At 40.8% G+C, this 26,198-nt stretch overlaps 1 protein-coding gene and 1 long non-coding RNA gene across 3 annotated transcripts; one reads left to right on the plus strand and one right to left on the minus strand.

The window, feature by feature from the left end:
• Positions 1-3,349: 3,349 nt before the first annotated feature.
• Positions 3,350-4,451, plus strand: LOC113010802 (uncharacterized). The gene is made up of 3 exons (XR_013903460.1): positions 3,350-3,723; positions 3,912-3,974; positions 4,326-4,451. It is a non-coding gene; the product is annotated as an uncharacterized LOC113010802 (long non-coding RNA).
• A 2,733-nt stretch (positions 4,452-7,184) lies between these two features.
• Positions 7,185-24,260, minus strand: onecut3b (one cut homeobox 3b). 2 transcript variants are annotated; one of them, XM_026150735.2, is made up of 2 exons: positions 22,117-24,260; positions 7,185-12,110 (listed from the first exon to the last, which is right to left on the minus strand). In XM_026150735.2, exons 1-2 carry the CDS (start codon positions 23,207-23,209, stop codon positions 11,734-11,736), a joined length of 1,470 nt encoding a protein of 489 aa, XP_026006520.2. In that variant the 5' UTR covers positions 23,210-24,260; the 3' UTR covers positions 7,185-11,733. The 2 variants fall into 2 exon arrangements, with proteins under 2 accessions (XP_026006520.2, XP_080149500.1); XM_080293374.1 differs by lacking the exon at positions 7,185-12,110 and adding an exon at positions 15,483-15,946.
• Positions 24,261-26,198: the final 1,938 nt, after the last annotated feature.

The following is a 26,198-nucleotide window of genomic DNA, read 5'->3' on the forward strand; positions in this document are numbered from 1 at the left end:
GTTACAGACAGAAATGTCAAAAATGTTACAACTATCCCCGGTCTCCCCTATTTTAAATTTGCTCCACATAAGGGGCTGAAATCATTTGATGCTTATGTGACTTTGAGGCAAACTATTGCTGAGTAATAGACATTACAGAAATTTCTTGGTCACGAAGAAAGTGAATAATCCACATTTTCATTGTTCATATACAATGACAGTAAAAGGCTATTCTATTCTATTCTATTCTATTCTATTCTATTCTAAAACAATGTTTTCATGTTTTAATGGTTATTTTTGAACAAATAATAATGAAAATAATACACAAAAAACATGCATCTGAATAATAATTATGAGTAGTAAAACATGACATTTAGCAAATTGAACCACGCAAAAAAGCTAATACTAATTCGAGTGTAGTGTATTGTAATGATGGAACCATTTTTTATTTTTATTTATTTAATTTTTTTATTAAAAGTTGATCATAGCTTGAAATTGATATTTCAAAAAGATATATTGTGGACTCTAATTATAGAATGGCCCAGTAATACACAAGCTTATGTCACCACGTTGAACCAAACATTACACACGTTTGTAGATCTTCAGAACTACAATTAAGTCCATATGTTTTTGAACAGTCATTGTTATTTTTACTCTGTACACCACCAGAGAGGATTTCAATTGAAACCAAGATGTGATTGAAGTGCAGACTTTTAGCTTTAATTTAAGAGCTTTACCTAAAGTACCGTAGTAAATGAGTTACAGCCATTTCTATTTTCAGTTCCCAATTTTCAGAAGTTCAAAATTATCTTGACAATTGATGATAGTTAGGCCTGTTATCCTATTATTTCATGATTAATTAAGGCTTTCAAACATCTGGTTTAAAGGGCTCAAAGAGACGTCTGTACAAGTGAAGAAGGCCATCATCAGACTATCAAACCAAAAACCTTTTGGAGAGAAAGCAAAACCTTTAGAAGCAGCAGTTACACACAAGAACGAGAAGGAGGAAACACAACATCTGGTAATGTCCATGGTTTCAGGACTTCAGTCATTGTAAAAATGTTCATTGGTTTGTCCGGCTACTTTTGAGCAGCTGAAAATAGGAGACTAAACATGAATAGAAATTCCTATAGTTTAATAATAACAATTATAAGTCGTGAAAGCAAAGTTTTGTTAAAGCCTTCGAGTTAAAGCTGAAACTGTGCACTTCAGTCACATCTCGACTGTTTAATTTAAAAACCACTGTATGACACATGGAGGTAAAATTACAAAGCATGTCTGATTGTGCAGTTGTACGTTAGGTTTGTGAGCATTAATGTGACACTCTGACAGCCAAAGGCTTCTCTCAAGATTTAGCACCACAGCTCCAGGAACACTCAAACATAAGGTGTTATTAATTCTGGAGACCTAATGTGTTTTAGATTGAACAAATAAATTACACACACTTAAAAAAGCAATTATGTAAATACCCACAACCAATGAGTAAAATAATAACTTTCCAAAATTAACCAGGTTCATTCTCAGAAATTAAACAATTATCCAGGAGACCTTTTTTTTTTTTTAGAAAAAAAGTGTTTATGTTGTACTTTTTTTTAAAAGTCTTTGTTGATAAAAGACCGCAGAGCTACTTATTATAATTAGTCTGTACTTACCCTTGTTAACAAAGATCAGTGTTGGGCAAGTTACTTTGAAAAAGTAATTAATTATAGTTACTAGTTACTTCTTCAAAAAAGTAACTGAGTTAGTAACTGAGTTACAAGATTCTAAAAGTAATTAATAACTTGAAAAGTAACTATTGCTTTACTTTTAAAAAAAAAGAAAAGAAAGAAAGAAAGGTTCAACCCTCTGGGGTCCAGGGTATAATTGGCCATTTTTGACTACTTTTGATGTTTCCTCTACATTTCACCTTTAAAAACTATTTACTTTGTTTGGTATCATTCTTTTCAGCACAACCTCACGTGTCAGCTGTTCTGCATTCAATAAGATGCCACACAAATTATTTGTGCCACTCCAAAAAAATTATTTCTATCCACTATAAAGGAGAACATCACAGCCTGATACCTGCAGGTCTGACAGCAGCAGGTGTATCACTCCTGTTTCTACCTGGAGACAGCAGTCGCCTCATTGTTCTGACACAGAACACAAAACTATCCACAACACTACACACTACACTAACTACATAAGACAACACATTCACTACACACCCCAAACACGCTAAACGTCACAAATATCTCACATCTCAAAACTCGCTCTCTCTCTTTCTGCTGTCTTTATCTCTCTCTCTCTCTCTCTCTCTCTCTCTCTCTCTCTCTCTCTCTCTCTCTCTCTCTCTCTTTCTCTCGCTGTCACTCCTAAAACTTCCTCCACTTCCTAAACAACCAAATATCATGTTGCCATATCATTTTTTGATTGGTCAACATGGTGCATTTTTCTACCAAAACGAACAGGCTGTTTTTTGTTTTGTTTCGTTTGTTTTTAATTTTTTGGTCATAAGCAGAGAGCGTTTGCTAGCGCTGTCCTTAGACAGCAAACATGAGGAAACTATTGAGGAAAAACACAATTTAAAAACTGGTATATCTCACCCTTTTGCTTTGTCATCTTAAAGTGGTCGTGTGATTGGCTAACGACGACTACTTTATTCTTCCTCAGTCAAACAGCAGCACTCATGCGATTGCTTTGCCCCCTAGTTCCAGGTGTTGTGCCAAAAAGTGATCTTCAGGCAGAAAGTGATTGCCGTCCGCAGGCGTGAGCAGCTGCTTAAAGCTGTAGCGCCCAGATTACGGTAAACTGAAGACAGCTTCAACCGTCTGTTTGTTAAAAAATAGTAACGCGACCACTATGGGCGCCGTTTGTAAACTGAAACATGCCGAAATTAACAGCAACATTTTTCCACATTTAGCTCTAAATCTTACAAAAACATGTTTTTTCGAGTCATTTTTTACAACATTTAGTATAATATTTGTAACTTTTCATATTTAAAACAGGATTTTAAATGTTAAATCTAAATGCTAAATGTTAAATGTAAATATTATATTTAAATGTAAATGTTAAATGTTAAATGTAAATATTATATTTAAATGTAAATGTTAAATGTTAAATGTAAATATTATATATAAATCTAAATGTTAAATGTTAAATGTAAATGTTATATATAAATCTAAATGTTAAATGTTAAATGTAAATGTTATATATAAATCTAAATGTTAAATGTTAAATCTAAATATTATATATAAATCTAAATGTTAAATGTTAAATCTAAATGTTATATATAAATCTAAATGTTAAATGTTAAATCTAAATGTTATATATAAATCTAAATGTTAAATGTTAAATCTAAATGTTATATATAAATCTAAATGTTAAATGTTAAATCTAAATGTTATATATAAATCTAAATGTTAAATGTTAAATCTAAATGTTATATATAAATCTAAATGTTAAATGTTAAATCTAAATGTTACGGGAAACTAAATATTTAGCTAATATGCAAATTTATTGTACGGGTCAACGGAAATACCAAAATAAAAGCTTCAAGAAAACCTCCCGCGCTAAAGTGTGCCGGTCGCGGTCAGGTTCTGTGTTTGCGCTCCTCTTACGGTCACTTTTGACTGCCATGAGCTGCTTCGACTATTCCCTACCAGCATGTCCAGCGATTTAGCTGAAAACATTGGAAGAGCCGTTTTGTCGGCCATCCAACGATTCAGCGGTAATGCACCCTCGACCTCACAAACGCCGCAGCACTTGGTAAGTTTATTGTATAGCATTTTGGACGGGTTGATAGCAGTGTTAGCAAAACTAGCAAAGCTAAATTACTTAGCTAGTCCTCAATTATTTCATTTGGTAGGCGGCAGACAGAGATCGAACATCATACAACTCTATTTATTTATTTGGTAGGTAGGTAACAGTCGTTCTTGATGTAAATGTTTCCTTAGGAATCCAGCAATGCACCTGGACCAAGTAGACCTGCCGTCTCCACTGGGATACCATACTGCTCGGTAGGCCTTCTTACACATATCATTTAGCTGACTAATTTTTGTTTTTTCTTTGGTGTAATATGTCACCTTAAATTAAATCCTGTCAAAGTAATGATTCTGATTCTACATACATTTCATCTTCTTAGGGGTCCATCACTAGCAGTGTCACATCACCACCAACAACATTCACAAGTTTTACGTCATATTTTATTACTGTTTTTGCTGTGAAGTGTCTTTTGATTGCTCACTTTCATATTTTAAAACTATTGATAAAATATTACTCTAGCTAATCTGTCACAGTACAATTGCCTCAAATTACCCATCTTTTGTTATAGAATTGTGCTCATTGAGATTTTCTGTGCCGTGTTCTAGGATGGTTACCAAGGAAGGCTTCAGATTTCCAAAGAGGAATTGGAAAATGTTCTTTCCCTGAAAACATCTTTTACTGAAGCTGCATCTATCCTTTCCATCTCCAAGCCCACTCTGTATAAGTTACTGCAAGACTATAATATCTCAAGAGTCAAAATTCAATGTAATCAGTGACCATGAGTTAGATCAGATAGTGTCCCAAATAAAAACTGAACATCCAAATGTTGGAGAAGTGATGCTGATGGGTCATCTGCGTTCCAAAAACATAGTGGTTCAAAGATGGCGCGTAAGAAAGTCACTGCGGAGGGTGGACTCGGCTGGTGTTCTATCCAGGAGAAGAACTGCAGTTGCTCGGCGAGTATATTCTGTGCCTCATCCAAATTTCATATGGCACATAGATGGAAATCACAAACTGATTCGTTGGAAGTTTGTTGTTCATGGTGCAATAGATGGATACAGCAGGATGTTGTTTCTTCAGTGCTCCAGCAATAATCGAGCTGAGACTGTGAAAGCCCTCTTTACTGCAGCTGTTGGACAATTTGGCAGACCCCTGCATATCAGGACTGATCACGGAGGAGAGAATGCTCAGATTTGGGAGGACATGCGAGCAAGCAGGGGTGAAAGCTCTGTCTTAATGGGAAGTTCTGTGCACAACCAGAGGATTGAGCGTTTCAACCGAGACTTAAACAACAACTGTAGCCACATTTATGCACCTATATTTTATGAATTGGAATCACTTGGTATCCTAGACTTAGAAAATGCAACAGACCTATTTTGCCTTCATTATGTGTTTCTACCACGAATCAACCGCACTTTGAAGGAATTCAAAGCTGGATATAACAATCACTCTGTTTCCACTGAAGGTAATAGAACTCCCATCCAGCTTTTTGCCTGCGGAACTCATGTGTCTCATCGTCACAACCCAGAACTTTCTACAGCAGAGGTCTCCATACCCTCCTTGTCAAACTCTGAAAGTAGGTTTGTCCCATTAAATGACAGCGATTTACAAGAGCTATATACAAGCATGGACATGCTGGTAGGGAATAGTCGAAGCAGCTCATGGCAGTCAAAAGTGACCGTAAGAGGAGCGCAAACACAGAACCTGACCGCGACCGGCACACTTTAGCGCGGGAGGTTTTCTTGAAGCTTTTATTTTGGTATTTCCGTTGACCCGTACAATAAATTTGCATATTAGCTAAATATTTAGTTTCCCGTAACATTTAGATTTAACATTTAACATTTAGATTTATATATAACATTTAGATTTAACATTTAACATTTAGATTTATATATAACATTTAGATTTAACATTTAACATTTAGATTTAACATTTAACATTTAGATTTATATATAATATTTAGATTTAACATTTAACATTTAGATTTATATATAATATTTAGATTTAACATTTAACATTTAGATTTATATATAACATTTAGATTTAACATTTAACATTTAGATTTATATATAATATTTACATTTAACATTTACATTTAAATATAATATTTACATTTAACATTTAACATTTACATTTAAATATAATATTTACATTTAACATTTAGCATTTAGATTTAACATTTAACATTTAGATTTAACATTTAGCATTTAGATTTAACATTTAAAATCCTGTTTTAAATATGAAAAGTTACAAATATTTTACTAAATGTTGTAAAAAATGACTCGAAAAAACATGTTTTTGTAAGATTTAGAGCTAAATGTGGAAAAATGTTGCTGTTAATTTCGGCATGTTTCAGTTTACAAACGGCGCCCCATAGACCACACCGCATTTTCTTGTTAGTAACGCCGTTGTAACGATAGGAATAGTAATTAGTTAGATTACTCGTTACTGAAAAAAGTAACGCCATTAGTAACTTGTAACTCAGTTACTTGTAAGGCCGTTATTCCCATCATTGACAAAGATTCAGAAAAACATCACCTTCTGTTTTTTGTTTTTTTTTTTATTTATGTACATTTACTTATTTGGATGGGCTCAGTCTAGATTTTCCACAAGAAAAACTCAATTTTGAATCATGTGCAGTGAAGCAAATCTTAGCTTTGATGTGATATCATCATCGGGTAGTTTATTTTAAGGATGGATGACTCAACTTCTGGAGACCTGAAACTGAGCACGGATGGAAACAAACCCTTATTCTATATATGCACTGTTAGCTTTAATTTTTTTTAAATATTTATCTTATAATATTTATCTTGGACTTTATACAAGTTTAAATATTTTAGATGTCAGCATGTTTAAATTAATTTAGAAAATCAATACAACAAAGTCAGGGAGTTCTTCCTCTTCTTCCTCCAGCTGCTGCCTTTAGGGGTCGCCAGAGACAATCATCTTCCTCTAATGTCCTTTTTCACTACATCCATGGACTTCCTCTGAGGTCTTCCTCTTGTCCTCCTGCCTAGCAGCTCCACACTGAACATCCTTTGTCCAGTATATCCACTATCCTTCTTCTGCACATGTTCAAACCATCTCAGCCTTGCCTCTAATTTTGTCCCCAAACCTTCTGATATACTCATTTCTAATCTTCTCCATCGCTCCCAACGGCTTTAACTCTGCCATCTCCAGCTCCATCTCCAGTTTTTGTGGGCACTTTTTAAACTTACCTGTTTACATTTAAATCCTTATTTACTATAAGTGTAAAAAATAAATAAACAAAGGGGGTGATGGTTGAACTCTGGAGAATAAGAATTTAGAGATATTTGACCTGAGTAGAGAGAAGCTGTAAATTGAGGACCCTCCTGGTTTCTGATCAAACATTTTCTAACAAACACGACCATTCTTGAGCCACCAGGTGGCAGCAGAGTACCACAGTAGATAGTAAAAAGCATCACACAAAAGTAGAAAATCAGTCATCCAATTGCTTCGTTCTTTATTTGTTTTCGTCAAAACACACAATTTACCAACACTGGTTTTCACCTTGTGTATTATTTGCTCGAGTTATTACTTGATTCTTCCTCCAAAAACTGAAGGCAGACCCACATGACTGACACCACCCTTACTGTATCACTGAGATCAGGATCAGAGGAAAGGCTCTCTGCTTGATGGTCGCATGCATCTGTGCACATGTGTGCAGGCATTTGATCAACATCTTCGATTAGATGTCCACTTAACAAGTCAGATCCCCACCACTAGCTCCCTCATTGCCGGGGGAGGGTCCAAGGTGCCTCGACCCCCACCGTAAAGGTCACTCTGCAGAGGTTAAAGGTGATCATGCACACACACACACACACACACACACAAGGAATGAAAGTATCACTCCCCCTCTGCTCCCATCTCTCTTGTGCAGTCAGTTTCTCTGCCCTCCTCCATCGCTCTCTTTCTCTCTCCCTTCATCTTTCCTCTTTTTTTGTCTCCGTTCTATTTGAAATTGATTGTCTCTACCATCACAAAGACACTTGGCTCTGATTGATTGATTGGTAAGGGAAGAGGGAGAGAACATCGACACTGGGGCTTCAAGATCTCTAAGGTCTGACTGAAGGAAAAAGCAAATGACGCCATTTTAAAACACTGGAAGGAAGCGTATTTCAGCTGCCTGGCTGTCCGTTTGTTTCAGCTTCGACTGTTTCCTAAAGCAGACAAACAGCCAGGGTGATCAAATTTAGATTAAATGCAGAAAAATAAAGCAGAGAAACTCCACACTCACACTCGCGGCTGTGGTATGAAACGAAGATATATAGAGATGGAAGTGCAGGGACTACTGGACACAAAGGGAAAGGTTACAACAACAGGGGGAAACACACAGTAATGAATCTCAAAGACATACAAATATACATATTTTATACAAATACACAAACAGCACATAAAACACACAAGGGTAAAAGAATGTACTTGAAAACCAAAACCCAGCTTTTTTTGTTTGTTTGTCTTTCATTTGTTTCCCCCCCAGTTTCTCCCCCTTACCTCCACCTGTGGAGGAACAGATCATCCCGCAGGTTATATACACTAATATAGGATCCATGCATAAAAAGAATTGCTCGTCCCACTCCTAAATGACAGAGGTGCTTTGGTTCGTTCTTTTTGTTTTAATATGTGAATCACTTCAACACACATAGGAAACAATTTTCAAACACAAACGAACAAAAAGAAAATGATGCAAAACAGAAATCATTCTGTCTTTGATGTGTTGTTATTTGTTGATTTCTTCTTTTCTTTTGCTGCATGTGTATTGTGTCATTGCCTCTTTATTTATCCCTTATGCACTTTTCTACACCCATGTCATGCCCCTTCTTTCAGTCTAAAAAAAGGACTCGGTTCAAATCTGCACACAATTTAAAAGAAACAAATAAAAAACTGGAAAGCTGTCAAACCAAAAACCAGTTTAAGCTCCACACTTTGTTTCATAGAAATTATAAATAAAACCCCCCAAACAATCATTTTGTTGTGACTTTAATGTCACGCTCATTGCTAAACATTGTCCTTATTGTTTCACTACATTAAATTTTACAGTCAAGATTTGAGGTATATCAAGATGAACTGTCTACACATGCCTGCCTTGTTGTAATGCTACCCTGGAAAGAGGGACCAGCGAAGAGGGGGGAGCGGGGGAGGATCACCAATGTGCATCATGTGTCGACAGCAGATGGAAGGTTTCTTTTATATATATTTTTTTGGTTTCTGTTTTTTTTTTTCTGTTTTCAGACCAGTTAAATTGAAATGGTGGCCATCGAGAGACAGGAAAGAGCAGGAGTGAAGGGCTTTGTAAACAGCTAAATACACACACACACACACACACGCCGACTCTCGGATTACAAATGACACAAAAATATCTCTGGGAGGAGTGTGTGTGCGTGTGTGTATCGTGAAAAGAGGACTTGGTGAGATGATACGATCTCGTCGGTGTGTAAAAAAAAAACGGAATGGCAAGCGATGGTTTCCCCTCACCGTGTGAAAAGAAGTGCCGAGAGTCCGAAAAAGTGGCCCTTTAAGATCACAAGGACCCCTCCAGTGCTGCACCCCCTTCACCCAGTGTGTCCCCCCTACTCCCCCTCATTTAAACATGTGTGTGCATATTTGTGTGTGATCAGAGCAGTCCATCCCCTGGTTGAAGGAAAAAGGCACTCAACTCTTCCCACATAACAAACAGGCTGTGTTTGCTATGTAGCACGACTGCTCCGTGGAAGTGCGTGCATCCAAATCTGCATCTGTCTGCAACTCTGCGTGTGTGTGTGTGTGTGTGTGTGTGTGTGTGTGTGTGTGTGTGTGTGTGTGTGTGTACATCCCAGGTCCAGTGTGAACACAGCAGGTGTGGATTATCTTTGGTATTTACGGCTGGGTCACTGTCTGGTTATTTTCTGTGAGGTAGCCACACACACACATATTTCCCTCACTAACACTCTGCTTTGGGTTTTAACTTTTTTTTTTAAAAATGCAGTTTTCCTCCGTCTAGACTCCAAAGTCATTCCCAAATAACAACAACCTGTTTCCGTGCACTACACCTCCCAGTTTATGGGTTTATGGAGGAATGTCCCTTGCTACCTTCCAGTCTCATGACGGGCCTCTGATGCTCCCGCCTCCCCTGCTTCACCCTTCCTCCTCCTGTCTGTGTCTCCTCCCTTATATGATTATCTCCCGCTAGAAGATGCTACACAACAAGTGGCTTTGCCCACACACACACACATACACACACAGAAAAAAATGTTATAAAAAGACACAAAAAAATCTGGCAATTCATATGGTGACAAAAGAAAACAATCAGCAGAGGAATGCCGTGACTGTCCATTTCAAAGAGGTCAAAGTTTAAAGATCAAGGAAGAGGTCCTTCACATCCACGCAGTCCGTTTGTTCCATCAAACAGGTATTCACAAATATGCACAGTTTGTCTCTGTTTGGTATCCCTTCCTCGTCTGTGCATAGGATCAGTCCATGACATGATGATTTGTCTGTTTTGATTCTGTTTCATTTTTTTTTTTAAGTTCTTACATTTTGTCAACAAGGTGCTTCTTTATATATTGTTTCAGCACGACATAGCACAATAGTCACGAGAAAGAAACCATGTGTCTATGGTACTATTATTACCCGCATCAATTAGTTGGGGAGGGGGAAAAGAAAATGAAAGAAAGACACATATCAAGAGAGTAGATCAATTGAGAATAGATAAGACAGAGAGAACGAGAGATGAAATTAAAGATTATTTACAAACATTTCCATTGTGTTTCATGTGGATCACATCAATGTTTTTCTTTTCTTGTCTTTTTTTAATTTTTTTTTCTGAGGTATGAAATAGGCAAACATGCCGTATAGTGCTCACAATTTGTAGGTGTGTAATGACACAGACCAGACACTGCAGGGCACACTGGGGGTGGGGGAGGGGGGACTAAGTGGGCTGCGTCTGTTCTCTGATTATCATAAAGAGGCAAACATCATTGGCACTCAGGATCCTATATTGTGACATTTGACCTCTGTGTTTGGCCACTAGAACAGAATGCACCCACCTTCCCTCACTCCCTTCACTCGAGGACAACAGCTTTTTTTTATGTGTGGCATGTCATCCCTGTTTGATTGTTCTTCTTTTTGTAACCTGAAAATAACCTTTCAAGTGACTATGCAGTCTGTGGCCGTGCAGCCACTCAGTGTATATAAAGAAGCAAACATTCAGCATGTGTGTCATTGGATGTTTGGATGAGTGTGTTTGAACCATTTCTCCTCCTGTTTGGTTCTCTGGGTGTTCAATCTGCAGCTGTGTGAGGAGCAACGCCAGCGCGCTGAGAACAGGTTGGCGTGTGGTTAGACTGGGCAGCAGATGGCGCTGTTACTCCGACGTGCAGCGGGCTGAGTGGCTGCAGAGGAATAGTCATAATAATAATCATAATAATAATAATACACCCCCACTGTGGGCGATGTGAACGTTACGCACAGGTAGCGGACGACCTGCGGAGATCGTTTCACATATACGTCACACATAAACGCATCTCTCAATCAGTCTCAGCGTGGCACTGAAACGCGGGTGTAGCTGATCGCAGGCCTACAGATACACCTGCTGCATGATTATTTGTGAAGACCTCTCCAGGCCGGCTGTCTTTAAAGCTACTTGTTTCCTGACGCAAAACCCTCTCTCTCTTTCTCTCTTTTCCATGTTTCCACGCACACCCACAGCGCGGTTAGTATAAATGGATGCTCTTTGGTTTTTCAGGATGATTTTTTTTTCCTGACGGCTACATGTGGTTGTTGGATCTTTGGTTTCAAGAGTCACATTTTGAAAATGCATGTTAGCCCCTAAGAGTGGCATTCGGGTCAAAAGATAACACCGAGAAGGTCTGATCCATCTGCACAGAGTCCTCGGTACTCTGAACAAATGGATCAGTTGAGTGGTCTGAAGCCACAGCGCTCGGTAGCTCTGCAGTGACGGAGAGTCTTAGCGGAAAGGAACCCTCCATTCTCTCTACATCCGTCCTGCAGACGTCAGGCCTTGGAGAAGGAAACAGCAGAGGAGGTACCGGGTTGGATTGGTGAGGCGCCGTTGTTGTTGTTGTTGTTGTTGTTGCTGCTGCTGCTGTTTCCGTGGGATGTGTGCACGTGGCCGTGCGCCCCGAGACTGTGATCCTCTGCGTCCCAGCGCTCTGGACATCGGCGGCGTGAGTTCATGAAGAAGTTGGAGACGGTGGAGAGCTCCAGGCCCAGCTGCTGGGAGATGGTGAGCTGCATCTCCTTGGAGGGCCGGCGGTTCTCTCTGAAGATGGCTACCAAGGTGCGACGCTGCAGGTCGGTGAAGACCAGTCGCTGCTTCTTTGGCACCTGGTTCCGCTCCCGTCCTCGGTCCTCCTCCTTGCGTTTACATGCTGGAGAGAAGAAGGAGACGGATAAAGGGAGGAAGGGAGAGAAGAATAACATGTTATATATGTGTCACATATAGTGGAGCACAAAATACATATGATACAGATAATTTATACATTTAACATAATACTCAGGGAACAAAAATTTCCAAAAAAAATAGCAACAAAAAGCAGAGTGTAGAACCAAAAAGTTTAAAAGTGGTTATTTATGATCATGTTTCAGTGTGATGATGAAGTCCTGATGCTTAAGCGGAATGTGTTTAGGCCTGTATCACGATCCCTAATTGGCTATTTGAAAAGGGCACATTATGGGAACAGATTACTCTGTGTGTGTGAAACAGGAGCATGCGCAAGCTACAAAAGAAAGAATGAGAAGCAGGAAGACATAAGGAGAGGAGCAGATCGAATTTAAATGTTTAAAATGTGATTGAGTCTATACTACGGGCTGCCTTCTGAGTGAGAAGATATTAAACTATATTAAAATAATATCTAAACCTCACATGTTTCTGTTTCAGGTGGGGTTATCCTGATATCAATGACAGAGTTTTTGTAGATTTCCAAACTAATGTTCCGCATTTAAAATCCAATATTATTGCTATTTAGGTTGCCAAACACGCTCTAAGTGTTGAGATTGATGGGTCTAGTTTTGTCCATTTAAATCACAAATTTAGCCAGGGTGAAACTTGTTAACAGCGGCCTTATCTTTAAGCTGTGCCGTGTTTTTCCCTGTTCAAGTCAAATTTGAGACTTGGTTAATTAAGCGGGGGTTTTCTTGCACCATTTATATTAATAACAGGACTGAAAATGAGCACTCAGATCTCTTACTGTTCCTGAATGCTACACTACATATTCTCGTTGGTTACTACCTGCTGCTGCAGCAGAACATAACATGAACAGTAAGACTCAGAGGAGTAAACATCTTGCTCATTGAAGTATCTCTAGACGTTTATTTCAAATGTGTGGTGACATGAGATAAACCGTCAGGCTCCGAGGAGAGGAGGAGAGGAAATATGTCTAAAACCTGTGCAGGCCTGAGTTATAACTCACCTGCATGCGGATTTGAAGTATTTATGTATGTAAACAATTTGGCTTGATTTGTGACTAATCGAGAAATAACGCGGTTATGGTGAATAGAGTAGTGTGATCGTGGATGTGTGTGTGCCTTGCTGAAACTGGTGGAGATGTGAAATGCTGACAAAGAAGCGGTCTGCCGTGCCTGGATGCACCGTCAGTAGGCTCGGCTCTGGCTGTGGAGACTGGAGGGAGTCTGTTCTGTTCTGCTGCCCTAAAAAGCTGCAATGATCGATTTTCCGCGGTTTTCTCCCGAACACGTGGTCCAGTAATCAGGGCTCCCTTCCCCACCCGATCGATCCCTATCGATCCGCGAGAACTCGGTGGTGTGTATGTGCGCACGCGCGTGTGTGTGTGTGTATTGGGGGGACGCGCGCTCGGGCTGGGGATTGTAGCTCGCGAACGCGCCTTGTGACAGACAGATGAGAAGAAATTGTTAATCTTTGGAAGAACAAAGAAAATGTGGCAGTCATCCAGTCTGGGTGCTTTTGAATTGGGGGGGGGGGGGGGGGTCTCAGATAGGTCACTGATTACATAGTTTTTAGGCCATATAAAGTGTGTGCGCGTGCACGAGATTGAGTTTGGGGATGTACCTTAAAAAGCGCCAAGGAATGATCACTGATATCTACACCAGTGCCAGTGCTGGATGATTGTCAGTGTGTGTGTGTGTGTGTGTGTGTGTGTGTGTGTGTGTGTGTGTGTGTGTGTGTGTGTGTGTGTGTGTGCAGGGAAAGAATGAGAAGAAGGAAAGGTGGGGGTGGGGGCAGAAGATAAATAAGACTGGCTGCAGTGTGGAGGTGGTGGTGTATGCAAATGATTGATGACTTTACAGCAGGTTTAGACAACAGCAGTAAACTGATTTGACTGTGAGGTGGGGATCAATATAAATGTGCACATGTGTATGCATGCATGCGCGCGTGCACGTGTGCGAATGGTCATTGTTCACGCTTTGTTACTGCAAGCAAAGCACAATTACCAAGATATTTTTCCTCAGCTGAATGTAGGTTATGTGCTCGTCCCTGCATTGTATCCTCCATCCCTCCTCTCGACTTCCTCAACTCTTTTCCTCTTGTTGTTTTTCTCAATTGTTTTAATTTGCCCCCGGATTGATAGCCCCCATATTGATTGATCCGCACTTCAGAACCATTTCATGGAACGTTTATTCAATTGGTTCAGGCCCAGCCATGCCAGAATCTCCTGAAGGCTCTCTAAGTGCTGTCTCAAACCAAACTCAATACTCCCTAATGTAATGACTGAATGCTAGTGCTAATATAGTGATAATTTAATATGTAATGCCTGTTTTCGAACAACTTGTGCTACCGGCCATTTTACAATGCCAACACCACTCTGGGTCTCCTCCATCAGCTCAGATGCTGCTCTGCAGCACAGAGGCCTGTGTGCAGTGCCTGCAAAACACATCTGCCGAGGAGTTAGCACTAGGCCTGGGCCCGCAATGGTCAGTGCATATCTCAGATAATCAATCAATTTCAAATGAGACTCCTTGAACGTCCCTCGCCGCGGTAAGAAACACAGGACCACAGGGAAGGAAAAGTGGGGGCTACTCATTAAAGCGACCTCTCTTGAGACAAGAACCAAACTGTTATTGGTTATCTTTAGTGTGTCTCATTACTAAATGGGCTTTTCTGAAGAGACAAGCAGTCTCAAGTGGCAGTTGCGCATGTCATCTCCTTCACATGTCCCTGGTGTCAGCGGTGCCAAAGGTATCAGGGCAACCGCCACTTTGTTTAATCTCAACCGCTTACTGATCCAGAGATGAACTCGCTGGCCGTTCGGTGTGTTAAGCTGCACTTGTGCCTCGTTTAAGAGCACCTCGGCTTTATGACTGTGGCTGCCGGTGGCTGCTGTCTCTGCTTTCCCTTTCAGTGTGTGTGAATGTGCGCAAGTGGGCAGTAAGTGTGCACACATGCGCGAACCTACACGTTTCAACACTCTGCTTAGAATAACATAAATAAATCGCCAATTATCCGATTAAAATTGATTGGACTGATATACACTCATTCTGTTTTGTTTCTAAACTTTAACTGCTTGACTTTAGAGGTCCCACACCTGTCACGCACACCACTCGTGACTGGCTCCCGTAGTTCCTGATCCTGTGTTAAAATGAGATTTAAGGCATGCATCTGGAAACTTTTTTTGCCAAAAACTCTGCACAGTAAAGGTCAATTGGAAACAACAAGAGGTAAAACACATTTTAGGTAGTCGTGTGTGAAAGCAGTCGATTAGAGATATTTGGTGTTGTTTTGTTTTGTTTTGTTTGTTTGTTTGTTTGTTTGTTTATACCAGGAAACGAATAGAGTTTTCGTGTGAAGACTCTCTAGCTGGTGTGCATTGAAATGTTTAGTGTACAGGAGGAAACATGAGATCCTTCGATCTCATCAGCTTTATGTCCTCAAGCCTCGAGAGATGAAAGCCAATAAGTGGACGTGAGTTACAATTAAAAGATCATCTCTGGTCTGTGTTTCCTTTGATTTGGGAAAATGAAAATGCACAAGGCAACTCGTTTAATGTTACAGGAGAGTATTATGTGTCTTACCTCTGTGTGTGTGTGTGTGTGTGTGTGTGTGTGTGTGTGTGTGTGTGTGTGTGTGTGTGTGTGTGTGTGTGTGTGTGTGTGTGTGTGTGCAGGTGGGGCGTGAGGGGCAGACGGTGAACTAACCGCACCGTGCTGCTGCTAGTCGACGCCTGGACGGACGGATGAGATCGGGCTTTGTGTGCGGTGAGACGGGCCCTCTCCCGCCCTGGACGGACTACTGCAGGCGAGAAACAGTTTGGTGTCAATCACTCTCTGTCACACCTCCTCAGATGTACGGTTATTGATTATATTGATCAACCTATAGGCCTATTCATTGCATTGCAGGGAAGTAAAGCGCCCGAATGACCCCTGCTCCCACCACAACACTGCGCAAGGCTGAAACCAAACCGCCTCTTCGTCCTTTAAAACGGGCTACCCTCGATTGATTAGGATTGGCTTATTTGAAAGCTGTCGTTTATTTCTCAACTAAAGCCCGTGTTGTCCTGTTGAGACTAGTGATCGGCAGCTTTACAGAGTATTAGATCCTGTCTCGTAGTCCATAAAAGTCATGTAAGCCCTGTAAACCAAGTTTTGCGCCTCTTCGTTTTTCTAAGATTTGTGTTTTTATTTTAAAAACGTAAAAACTAAACGCAGCATTCTCTCCACGGAGCACAAGCCTCAATCAAATATTTCGACAGTTTTTTGAGACCCTGAACACGGCGAATAAAGGAGAACAAAACGAATAAATCTTTGTAAACTAAGCTACAAAGAAGCCGCTGGGAAATGTTCCCGAAACACTTAGAAAGACTTACAATCAAGCCGTTGTTTAATCTAGTAGAACTTTATTTCTTCGATGATGACTGATTCATTTGTAAACTTTATATTCAAGCTTTAAATATTGGGCCTTCAAAGTGATCTGTTTCTTTTTTCCTGTGTGTTTTTTTTTTAAGTTATTATCGCGAAAGTTTAATATAATCTCAGCCTTTGATGTAATAAAAACAAAGAAAAAAAACTGCACAACGTGCCTCTGATTTAGTAAGCAGTGTCCCGTCTGTAACAAACATGCAATAATATCGAACACAAACACACAAACACAAACTAACCAAAAAATATTTTTCAAGCACTTAAAAATACCTCGTGTACTGTAACTTATGAATGATATTATTATCTGGTCCCTATAAACAAGGACTATTTCTCTTCCCGGCCGTTTGGCTTAATGAACAAATTTTCTGCTCAAATTAAAGGGAAATTCTAGATAACGATAAAATGAGTTCTGGCTTACACATATCTCCGAGACAAACGCTCTCTGACACACAGAACATCTGCAGGGACTCTAAAGTCAAGTCAGTTTAATTTGTGATAACTTTTAAGAAAGAGCTTAAAAAGATTAAAAGGTCGGAGCTGAAAAGCTGTAATTCAGTCCTGACTAATGCAGTTTTATTGGTTGGGTGTTTGCACCTTTAACACCGAAATGCTGCTGTGAGGGATTAGAAGGAGCTGTCCTTTCAGCACCACCAGGCCTTTTACAAACTGCCATGAGCAACATAAGGTTTAACAAAACAAGGTGCTGCAAATGGATAATTAAGAAACTACTAACAGATGTTTATTTATATGTTTATTATTTAACACAAGTCCTGATTTCTACTCTAAAGAAGGTAAATTTGATATATTTCAACCACATATCCTCCTTATGGGCATCAGTTCTTAAACAAAATGCATCACCTTCTTATTACCACACATCTTTTTTCTATGTATTCTGCAACCAGCTCATTTTTATTACTTGTATGCGAATTAAAATATTTGGCTAGAGGTTGTTTTAAATGTTTATGAAGCTATATAGAGCTTCTTTTTGTGTTGTACTGTATTGCCAATCTAAGTCGCAGCACATTAAGCTGCAGTCATACAGTGTGTCAAAATATTTGACACCACTGTGCCAGGAATGGCTATTCAAAATGAGTTCTGTCTGTTACAGAGAGAGCAGGGATGAATTAAGGCTGGGAGGCAAAGACTCTGCTCTGCTCTGCTGGTACAGAGCCAGAAGAGAAGGAAGGGGGGAGGCATAGAGGGAAGGAGAGAGAGAGAGAGAGAATATGAGAGAGCCGAAGAGAGCAGAAGAGAGGAAATCAATACCGATTCAGAGCGAGTCAGATAAGCCTGAACAATGTATAGTGCAGACGCACTCTATAACCCAGTCTTACACACACACACGTGTGCATGTGGAAGCATTTGCACAGACATACGCGCATGCATGTGTGCACACGCACTCAATGAAATGTGCTTGCAGGCCTTCCATAAAGATGCATTACAAACCCCATAAAGCATAGCAACCTTTAAAATCAAATGACATCACAACCTTGGATTGCTTTGAGGATTCGCTGACTTAAACAGAAAGCACTTACTCTGTCTCGGCAGGCAGCTGGATGCTCTGGTGCCCTTTGTCTACTGTAAGACCCTCCTAGGCTGTGATCTCTTTGTGTTTGTCTTTAGATATCAGCCTTCAAGCCCTGATTTCACTTGTTACAAATCTACAGTCGTGTTTCTTTTCTAGCTTCATAAATATCTGATTCGAGTTCTCAGCAGTGGGAGTCTACAGCATCCTTGTTGGTGTCAGAACTGTGCTATTGATGTTTCACAGGATGTTTAGGGTGTAAACAGCATTTTTGAAAACCACTTACACACCCTGTGCTGTGGGGTTTAGGCAGGAAGACTTCTGTGTGGTCCTCAGCTGTTAACCACAGATTTGACTTTGCTTACCTAGAAGATGCTGTTACAAGTGCTAACACAACCGCTGTCTGCCTCTCTCTTTCTTCCCCATCTCGCCTCCGTCTCTCTTAAACTTATCAATTATTAAGGTCGGTATTGATCCTTTCACTACCCTGCCTCTATCTGGCTGTTCACACAAAGCCCAAACCTGCCTGCCCTTACTCAATCAATGGCATCTCCCAGCTCCTGCAGCCCTTTTTTCCACATGTCAGTTTTGCTTTTCTTGCTTCTGCACTTAAACCAAGTTGACTGAAGTTTTGTCCATTCCAGTTTTTCCCATTTGGATTCCTCAGAAAATATGAGAAACAGAATACCGACATTAATCTCTCATGGCACGAGTAAGTTTGATGGGCATTAAGAGATGGCTCTGGTAAGAGGTAAGATGATAGAAAATGGCTCAGTGCATTGTTTGACTAGCTCTCATTTATCCTTTCCTCCACTGAGCGTTTTGTTTTTTGTTTTGTTTTGTTCTGTGGCGCCGAGCTCCTCGAGCCAAACAACCTGCCCGTCTGCCTGTTGCCAGGTTAACCACTGAAAGATTAGTGATATTATTGTCATGTGCTGCAGAGAAGAAGAGAGGAGAGAGAGAAACACAGAAGGAGAGCACCAGGGAGTGGGAGAGAAGGGGGTTGGGAAGGGGAAACGGCCTTATTGATCTCCTATGTGCAAAGCCAGGCAAACACTGAAAGGACAGAGCAACACTATTAATGACACTCAAAGCCTCAGCTTCTAATCCTCATCTATCTATCTATCTATCTATCTATCTATCTATCTATCTATCTATCTATCTATCTATCTATCTATCTATCTATCTATCTATCTATCTATCTATCTATCTATCTATCTATCTATCTATCTATCTATCTATCTATCTATCTATCTATTGTGCCCATTTTTATTGGATTGCATTATCTTGGCATTTCACTGATACAGTGAAATCTTATTGGTTTGGACAGCTATTCCTTTCAGTAGCACCATCTCATAACAAATATGTCATTTTAAAGGGGGGAAAGGGAAACATTTCCTATTTGTTTTGTTAGTTTTTGTGGCTTTCAGCTTCACAAACTCTATATTCTCTACATTTTCTTGTTTGTACTTGTCCACGTTATCAATCCCCGCCCCAGTTTACAATCAATATTTCATCAGAACAGTTTGTGCAGCTCAAGGTTGCTTTGAAATAGATCTGGTGATCACATCTATGGGCTGCAGTAGTATTTTTCACATATTTCATTTTTTTAAAATAAATATTTAGGTCTACATGTTTAATTTTCTGAATGGACACCGGGTTGGAGTGTTAGTGATTCAAAGTTTGAAGTTTTAAAACACTGAAAATCACAGTTTCATTTTGCTGTCCTGAGTTAAATTTTTTTTAAAAGCGAACCCTGTATCATACCTGCCCCTGTTCTAAATGTAAAGCTCGTGCTACATGGCACTAAATGAAAAGCGGGAGAGATCTTGCGGTTATTGCGTCTTTCAGCTCCGATACGGGCATCGATCGGTGTGCCACATTTAAAAGGGAGAGTGGGAACTGGCGTATTGATCAGGCAGCCTGGGGTCACCCCGCTATTCTCGCGCGCAACTGGTTGGCCCCACCGAAGCGCGCGCGCGTGCGCACGCACAAACACAAGCTCGTAAAACAGGCGTCTTGGGAGGACAACTATTTCGAGGTTTTATTGTGAATCAATTGCGATTTGCTGTGTGTAGATCAAAAACTACAGGCCTGCAAATTTAGTTTACAACAGCAAGTGTGGTGGACGCAAATGTGCTCCAAGTAGTCTCTATCAGGCGATATAGTGGGATGCAAAGGTTTGGGTAACCTTGTTAATAGTCATTATTTTCCTGTATAAATCGTTGGTTGTTACAATAAAAAATGTCAGTTAAAAATATCATATAGGAGACACACACAGTGATATTTGAGAAGTGAAATGAAGCTTATTGGATTTACAGAAAGTGTGCAGTAATTGTTTAAACAAAATCAGACAGGTGCATAAATTTGGGCACTGTTGTCATTTTATTGATTCCAAAACCTTTAGAACTAATTATTGGAACTCAAATTGGCTCGGTAAGCTCAGTGACCCCTGACCTACATACACAGGTGAATCCAATAATGAGAAAGAGTATTTAAGGGGGTCAATTGTAAGTTTCCCTCCTCTTTTAAATTTCTCTGAAGAGTAGCAACATGGGGGTCTCAAAACAACTCTCAAATGACCTGAAGTCAAAGATTGTTCACCATCATTGTTTAGGGGAAGGATACAGAAAGCTGTCTCAGAGATTTAAGCTGTCTGTTTCCACAGTTAGGAACATATTGAGAAAATGGAAGACCACAGGCTCAGTTCAAGTTAAGGCTCGAAGTGGCAGACGAACAAAAATCTCAGACAGACAGAAGCGACGAATGGTGAGAAGAGTCAGAGTCAATCCACAGACCAGCACCAAAGACCTACAACATCATCTTGCAGCAGATGGAGTCACTGTTCAACCATTCGGTGCACTTTACACAAGGAGATGCTGTATGCGAGAGTGATGCAGAGGAAGCCTTTTCTCCGCCCACAGCACAAACAGAGCTGCTTGAGGTTTGCTAAAACACATTTGGACAAGCCAGCTTCATTCTGGAATAAGGTGCTGTGGACTGATGAAACTAAAATTGAGTTATTTGGGCATAACAAGGGGCGTTATGCATGGAGGAAAAAGAACACAGCATTCCAAGAAAAACACCTGCTACCTACAGTAAAATATGGTGGTTCCATCATGCTGTGGGGCTGTGTGGCCAGTGCAGGGACTGGGAATCTTGTCAAAGTTGAGGGACACATGGATTCCACTCAATGTCCAGGAATCAGTGACAAAGCTGAAGCTGCGCCGTGCTGGATCTTTCAACAAGACAACGGCCCGAAACACTGCTCAAAATCCACTAAGGCATTCATGCAGAGGAACAAGTACAACGTTCTGGAACGGCCATCTCAGTCCCCAGACCTGAATATTATTGAAATCTGTGGTGTGAGTTAAAGAGAGCTGTCCATGCTCGGAAGCCATCAAACCTGAATGAACTAGAGATGTTTTGTAAAGAGGAATGGTCCAAAATACCTTCAACCACAATCCAGACTCTCATTGGAACCTACAGGAAGCGTTTAGAGGCTGTAATTTCTGCAAAAGGCGGATCTACTAAATATTGATTTCATTTCTTTTTTTGTGGTGCCCAAATTTATGCACTTGCCTGATTTTATTTAAACAATTATTGCACACTTTCTGTAAATCCAATAAACTTCATTTCACTTCTCAAATAACACTGTGTGTGTCTCCTATATGATATTTTTAACTGACATTTTTTATTGTAACAACCAACGATTTATACAGGAAAATAACGGCGATTAACAAGGTTGCCCAAACTTTTGCATCCCACTGTAACTATTCCTAGAGATCCGAGGGAAACACAAATAGATTTGTTCGCTGTCTTTACACAAATCATATTCGCTTCCGGTTGAAGGAATTGCGGGTATGGCTAATTACGTTGATGAAGCTGCTGTGCCTCTGCGCACCTTTGCTGGCTGAACTGTCCGTGGTGCTGAATCCTTCTATTTTATTTGAGAGGCGACGGTGGAAGACTGAACGCTTTTTATGTGAAGCAATAATGCTGAAGGGATTGTATATTACCTGCTAGCCTGAGAGCAGACATCCGCTGAAACTCGGGCTCCTGCAGCCACTTCCACATCCTTCTGAAGGTCTCCCGTCCTGACTTGAGCTTACTCCAAGGTTTGGGGTTCCGTAGCAGGTCCGAGAGGGTGCCCTGCGACCGGCTTAAGATCCTCTGGGCGAATATGGCCTGCGGGATGGAGTAGCGCTTCAACTCTGCTGTTATTCTCTGTGCCACCTCCTTAGTGTTGATCTCCTCGGCCTGAATGCCTGACCCTGATACTCCTTGGCTGGGTCCATGGCCGTGTCTCTCCCGGTCCCCCAGCATTACTGCACCGTTTGCTTGCGAGTGAAGGTGACCGTGCGGGTGATGATGCATGCCGCTGATGTTGGAGATCATGCCGTGGCCATGTCCCCCTAAACTCCTGGCCAGATGCTCTTGGTCACTTCGGGACAGCATGGATGCGTGGGTCTCGAAGCCTGACACCGGAGAAAGCATCTTGGGGTCGGCGGGGAGGTGCGCGCTGGGCCCGTAGGCTGAGAGCGGCTGCTGGGAGTTGTGCAGAGAGCCCAGCCCGCTGGAAAGCGGGGACAGCGAGCCGTGGCCCATACCGGACACGGACATTTCTTTAGAGTAATGACTGTACAGATTGCCCATGGAGGTAAGACCACGGTGGTCGTCCCGCATCAGTGTGAAGCTCCCACTCACGTTCCCGGCCGAGAGTCGTTGGTGGGCGGCAGCATGGTGGTGTGAATGCGGGTGGTGAAACTTGTCCGCCACTGTGGATATCGGAGGTAGATGCTGCAGGGGGGTTAGAGTTGTGTATGTGTTGCTAAGGCTCATCCCGGTTTCGCACATGCTGATGGACGGGTGCAGGTGTCCGGACAACGCGGACGGGTCTGTCCGGTAGTCTCCCCCAGACCCCTCCAGAAGCGAGGGCATGCCGGAGACCATGGCCGACCGCGCGCCGGGAGCGTGCGAGACCAGATTCCGGGGAGTAGAGCTGGGGGACGGCGATGGCCGAGCATGCGGAGAGTTCATGAGGTCTCCCGCCTGGGAGTGTGACGAGACGCTGTGAAGGTTCTCCATGGTGAGCTCCATGGCTGAAAGCATATATGTTCCCTTGTCCCACCCTCCCACCGTCTCCCCCTGTCTCTCCCTCTCACCGCTCTCTCACTCTCACTCAAACACACGCACGCTTTCTTACCCTCTAGCCCTACCGGAGCAATAAAAATACCAACCCGTTAGAATGCCAATCCATTGATAACAATTATCCGACCAGTCCGGTGAGGCGAGGACGAGTTCTGTTCTGTCTGAAGCAGACACGGGACCGAGCGCCTCAGCGGCGTCGTGGCGTTCATGTGGCTAGGAGCTCTCCAGGGCTGTATCTCATCTCTGGTCCAACAGCGCTTCCACTAAGAGCAGGCTGAGCCTCGTACCAGAGAGCTGGGAGCGCGCATCTGTGTATTTCAAATATTGGGCGGACACGAGCAGAGTCCTCCTCGCGGTCTACCTGTCCGAGTTTAAAACACAACGAGTCTAAATACAAAAAAATTTGAAAACAAAAAAACAAAATATCCGAGTTTTATCTGAGTCTGCATGATTATAGTTTGCAGAAGATTTAAAAATCCCCCATAGAGCAGAACAACCTTTGTCATTTGATAGCGCGTGCATGTGCGCCTTCACCTGTGTGCGCGTGGCAGACAGTCAGGACAGGTGAGGTCCAGTGACACGAAATTTGTGTAAAATACAGTTGGTATCTGTTTATGGACGCGGGAGTTCCTAACAGATAAACTTTGTTTTCCCACGGACTGTATGGTTTTGCATTTATGCGCTTAGTGATAAACCTGATCGAAGTATTGATTGACAGAGATTAATGACGTGGCACAGGCCGGTTAGGGTGGTGGAGGGGGCGAGTGAAGGAGGTCACAAAGTTAGGATCGCAACGTTGCAGACCAATAAGAGAAGAGCTTGCTCGTTTGTTCACCAAAGTTCAGCAAATAGGGATTTTCACCTCAGTGACGGATGCGCAAAATGACGAGATTATTTTTATTCCCAAATCGTTCGTCAAGATTTTACAAATTAAAAATTAAATAAATAAATAAATGACAGTTTAGGTAAATGACGGGAACATTTTAACAGGTAAATAAATTTACAGAACCGATCAGAGCACAGCTTCTTGACTTTTGATCGCGTCTTAATTTTATATGAAATTAGTGATTTGAAGCAATTGAAAGTGAAGCTGTAATGTCTTTATTGAACATAATAATAAGAATAAGAACAAGAACAAGAACAAGAACAAGAAGGAGAAGGAGAAGAAGAATTGTACACTCATCTTTGCAGACATATATTTATTATTATTTGTCCCTAATTGGACACTCGGACAGTTTCTCGGTGCCGGTGACTGATGTTTATACCATCCGCTTCATTCAGCTCCGACCGATATGCAGATGCTGCCCGTCTGTGTGTGTGTGTGTGTGTGTGTGTGTGTGTGTGTGTGTGTGTGTGTGTGTGTGTGTGTGTGACTTGTAAACGGTTTCCTTAGACATCTCAGTTTTAATCTTGTGCCAGATTTGTGTTTATTTATTTATTTATTTATTCATTTATAGTTTTTCGAGGCCAACGTGTTTGTATTATAATATTTTATGTATTTGTTTTGTTTTATTTTAGACAGAGAGAAGTGAAGAAACCACAAACCCACGAAAGAAAGACGTGAGAAAGACATCAGCAGTTTTAGGCCTCATCCATCTGTACTGCGGTTAATTTATTACAGAACATAAAATAGATTTTTTTTAAAGGCAGTGTGAATGAAGTCAGCCAAAGTACCAAATTAGGCAAGATACAGAATTTTAAAAATAAATAAATATTATTATTATTATTATTTTACCTTATAACCATTTCTGAAGACATTTATGATGAAAATTTATATTTTTTGTGACTGCATGCTGAACTTTGCTTGTTTTTCGATTATTTTTTATTCAACGTGGAGCTTTATTTACAGGCCTAAAAATAGGAATTGTGGGCTATATTGTAAATATTTCACACCTTGGAACTGTTCGAAAGTAAAATACTTATATGTGATAAGAAAAGCGGACACACACACACACACACACACACACACACTTGTTTTATTAGCAGAGGTGTGCTTTGCCCTCTGTGGCTAAGCTGTTTTTTTGTTTTGTTTTGTTTTGTTTTTTTGTTTTGTTTTTATTTATATTTGCAGATGTATTTTTATCAATCAATAATACTGATTGCTATTGGCAAATAATACTTTTTTAGATATAACTATAATATAGAAGGACTTTTTTTTTATTAAAATTAAATCTTCCATTCCAACGAGTCTTTCTGGATTCCATAAAGCTCCGTGGTTAAGGCCCCCCCCCCCGCCAAGATGATATTGATCTCATCGCTCTATATATCGATCATCGATCATTTCAGCCTCCATCGGTGCTGTTTCCTAAACACTGAGGCATTTGTTTGAGATCGTTTCAGCGGTGACCTGTAGCGTGTGAATGTTTGACAACAGAAAAATGCTGAAAAATAAATGTCAGCTGTTTGTTTTCTGTTCAAGACAACAGCAAAAAATAAATAAAAAATAAAACATAAACTCAGCGCGGTTAATAATAATATCCGCCTTGGCCTTTAATTTGGATTCTTGCATTGACGAGGTCCACAAGCAAGAGTTTTTCTTCCGTTTTTATTGTTTCATTCGTTGTCGGTATGTGGTACCAAGCCGGAGCTAAACGATCGCAACACATTACACCACACTTTTACGCGCGCGTGTGTGATTGCCAGTGTTGGATGATTGTCAGTGTGTGTGTGTGTGTGTGTGTGTGTGTGTGTGTGTGTGTGTGTGTGTGTGTGTGTGTGTGTGTGTGTAGGATGTTGTAGCTGTATATTCCTGGATTTTTCAGCCAGGTATATTGTATTCAGTGCAGTTTTGATAAACGCAGTGTGGATCTGAGAAAAGTCGCGGTTCCTGTTACATATACAGGGAACCCATTATAACAGAGCAGTAATAAATGTAGCACAACACAGGAAATGATTAGAACCAAATTAAATGTTTCATATGTAGCTTCTGGATGAAAAGAATCTGCTTTCT

This window comes from Astatotilapia calliptera, chromosome 18, assembly GCF_964374335.1.
Source record: "Astatotilapia calliptera chromosome 18, fAstCal68.1, whole genome shotgun sequence".
Classification (NCBI taxonomy): Eukaryota; Metazoa; Chordata; class Actinopteri; order Cichliformes; family Cichlidae; genus Astatotilapia; species Astatotilapia calliptera.

What these genes read in the sequence shown, in the direction of transcription:
- onecut3b (XM_026150735.2), bottom strand. Translation starts at nt 23,209, where the DNA reads ATGCTTTCAGCCATGGAGCTCACCATGGAGAACCTTCACAGCGTCTCG. An exon ending in GTCTGCTCTCAGGCTAGCAG is followed by an intron (nt 12,111 to 22,116) that starts GTAATATACAAT and finishes TCTTCTCTCCAG; the next exon opens with CATGTAAACGCAAGGAGGAG.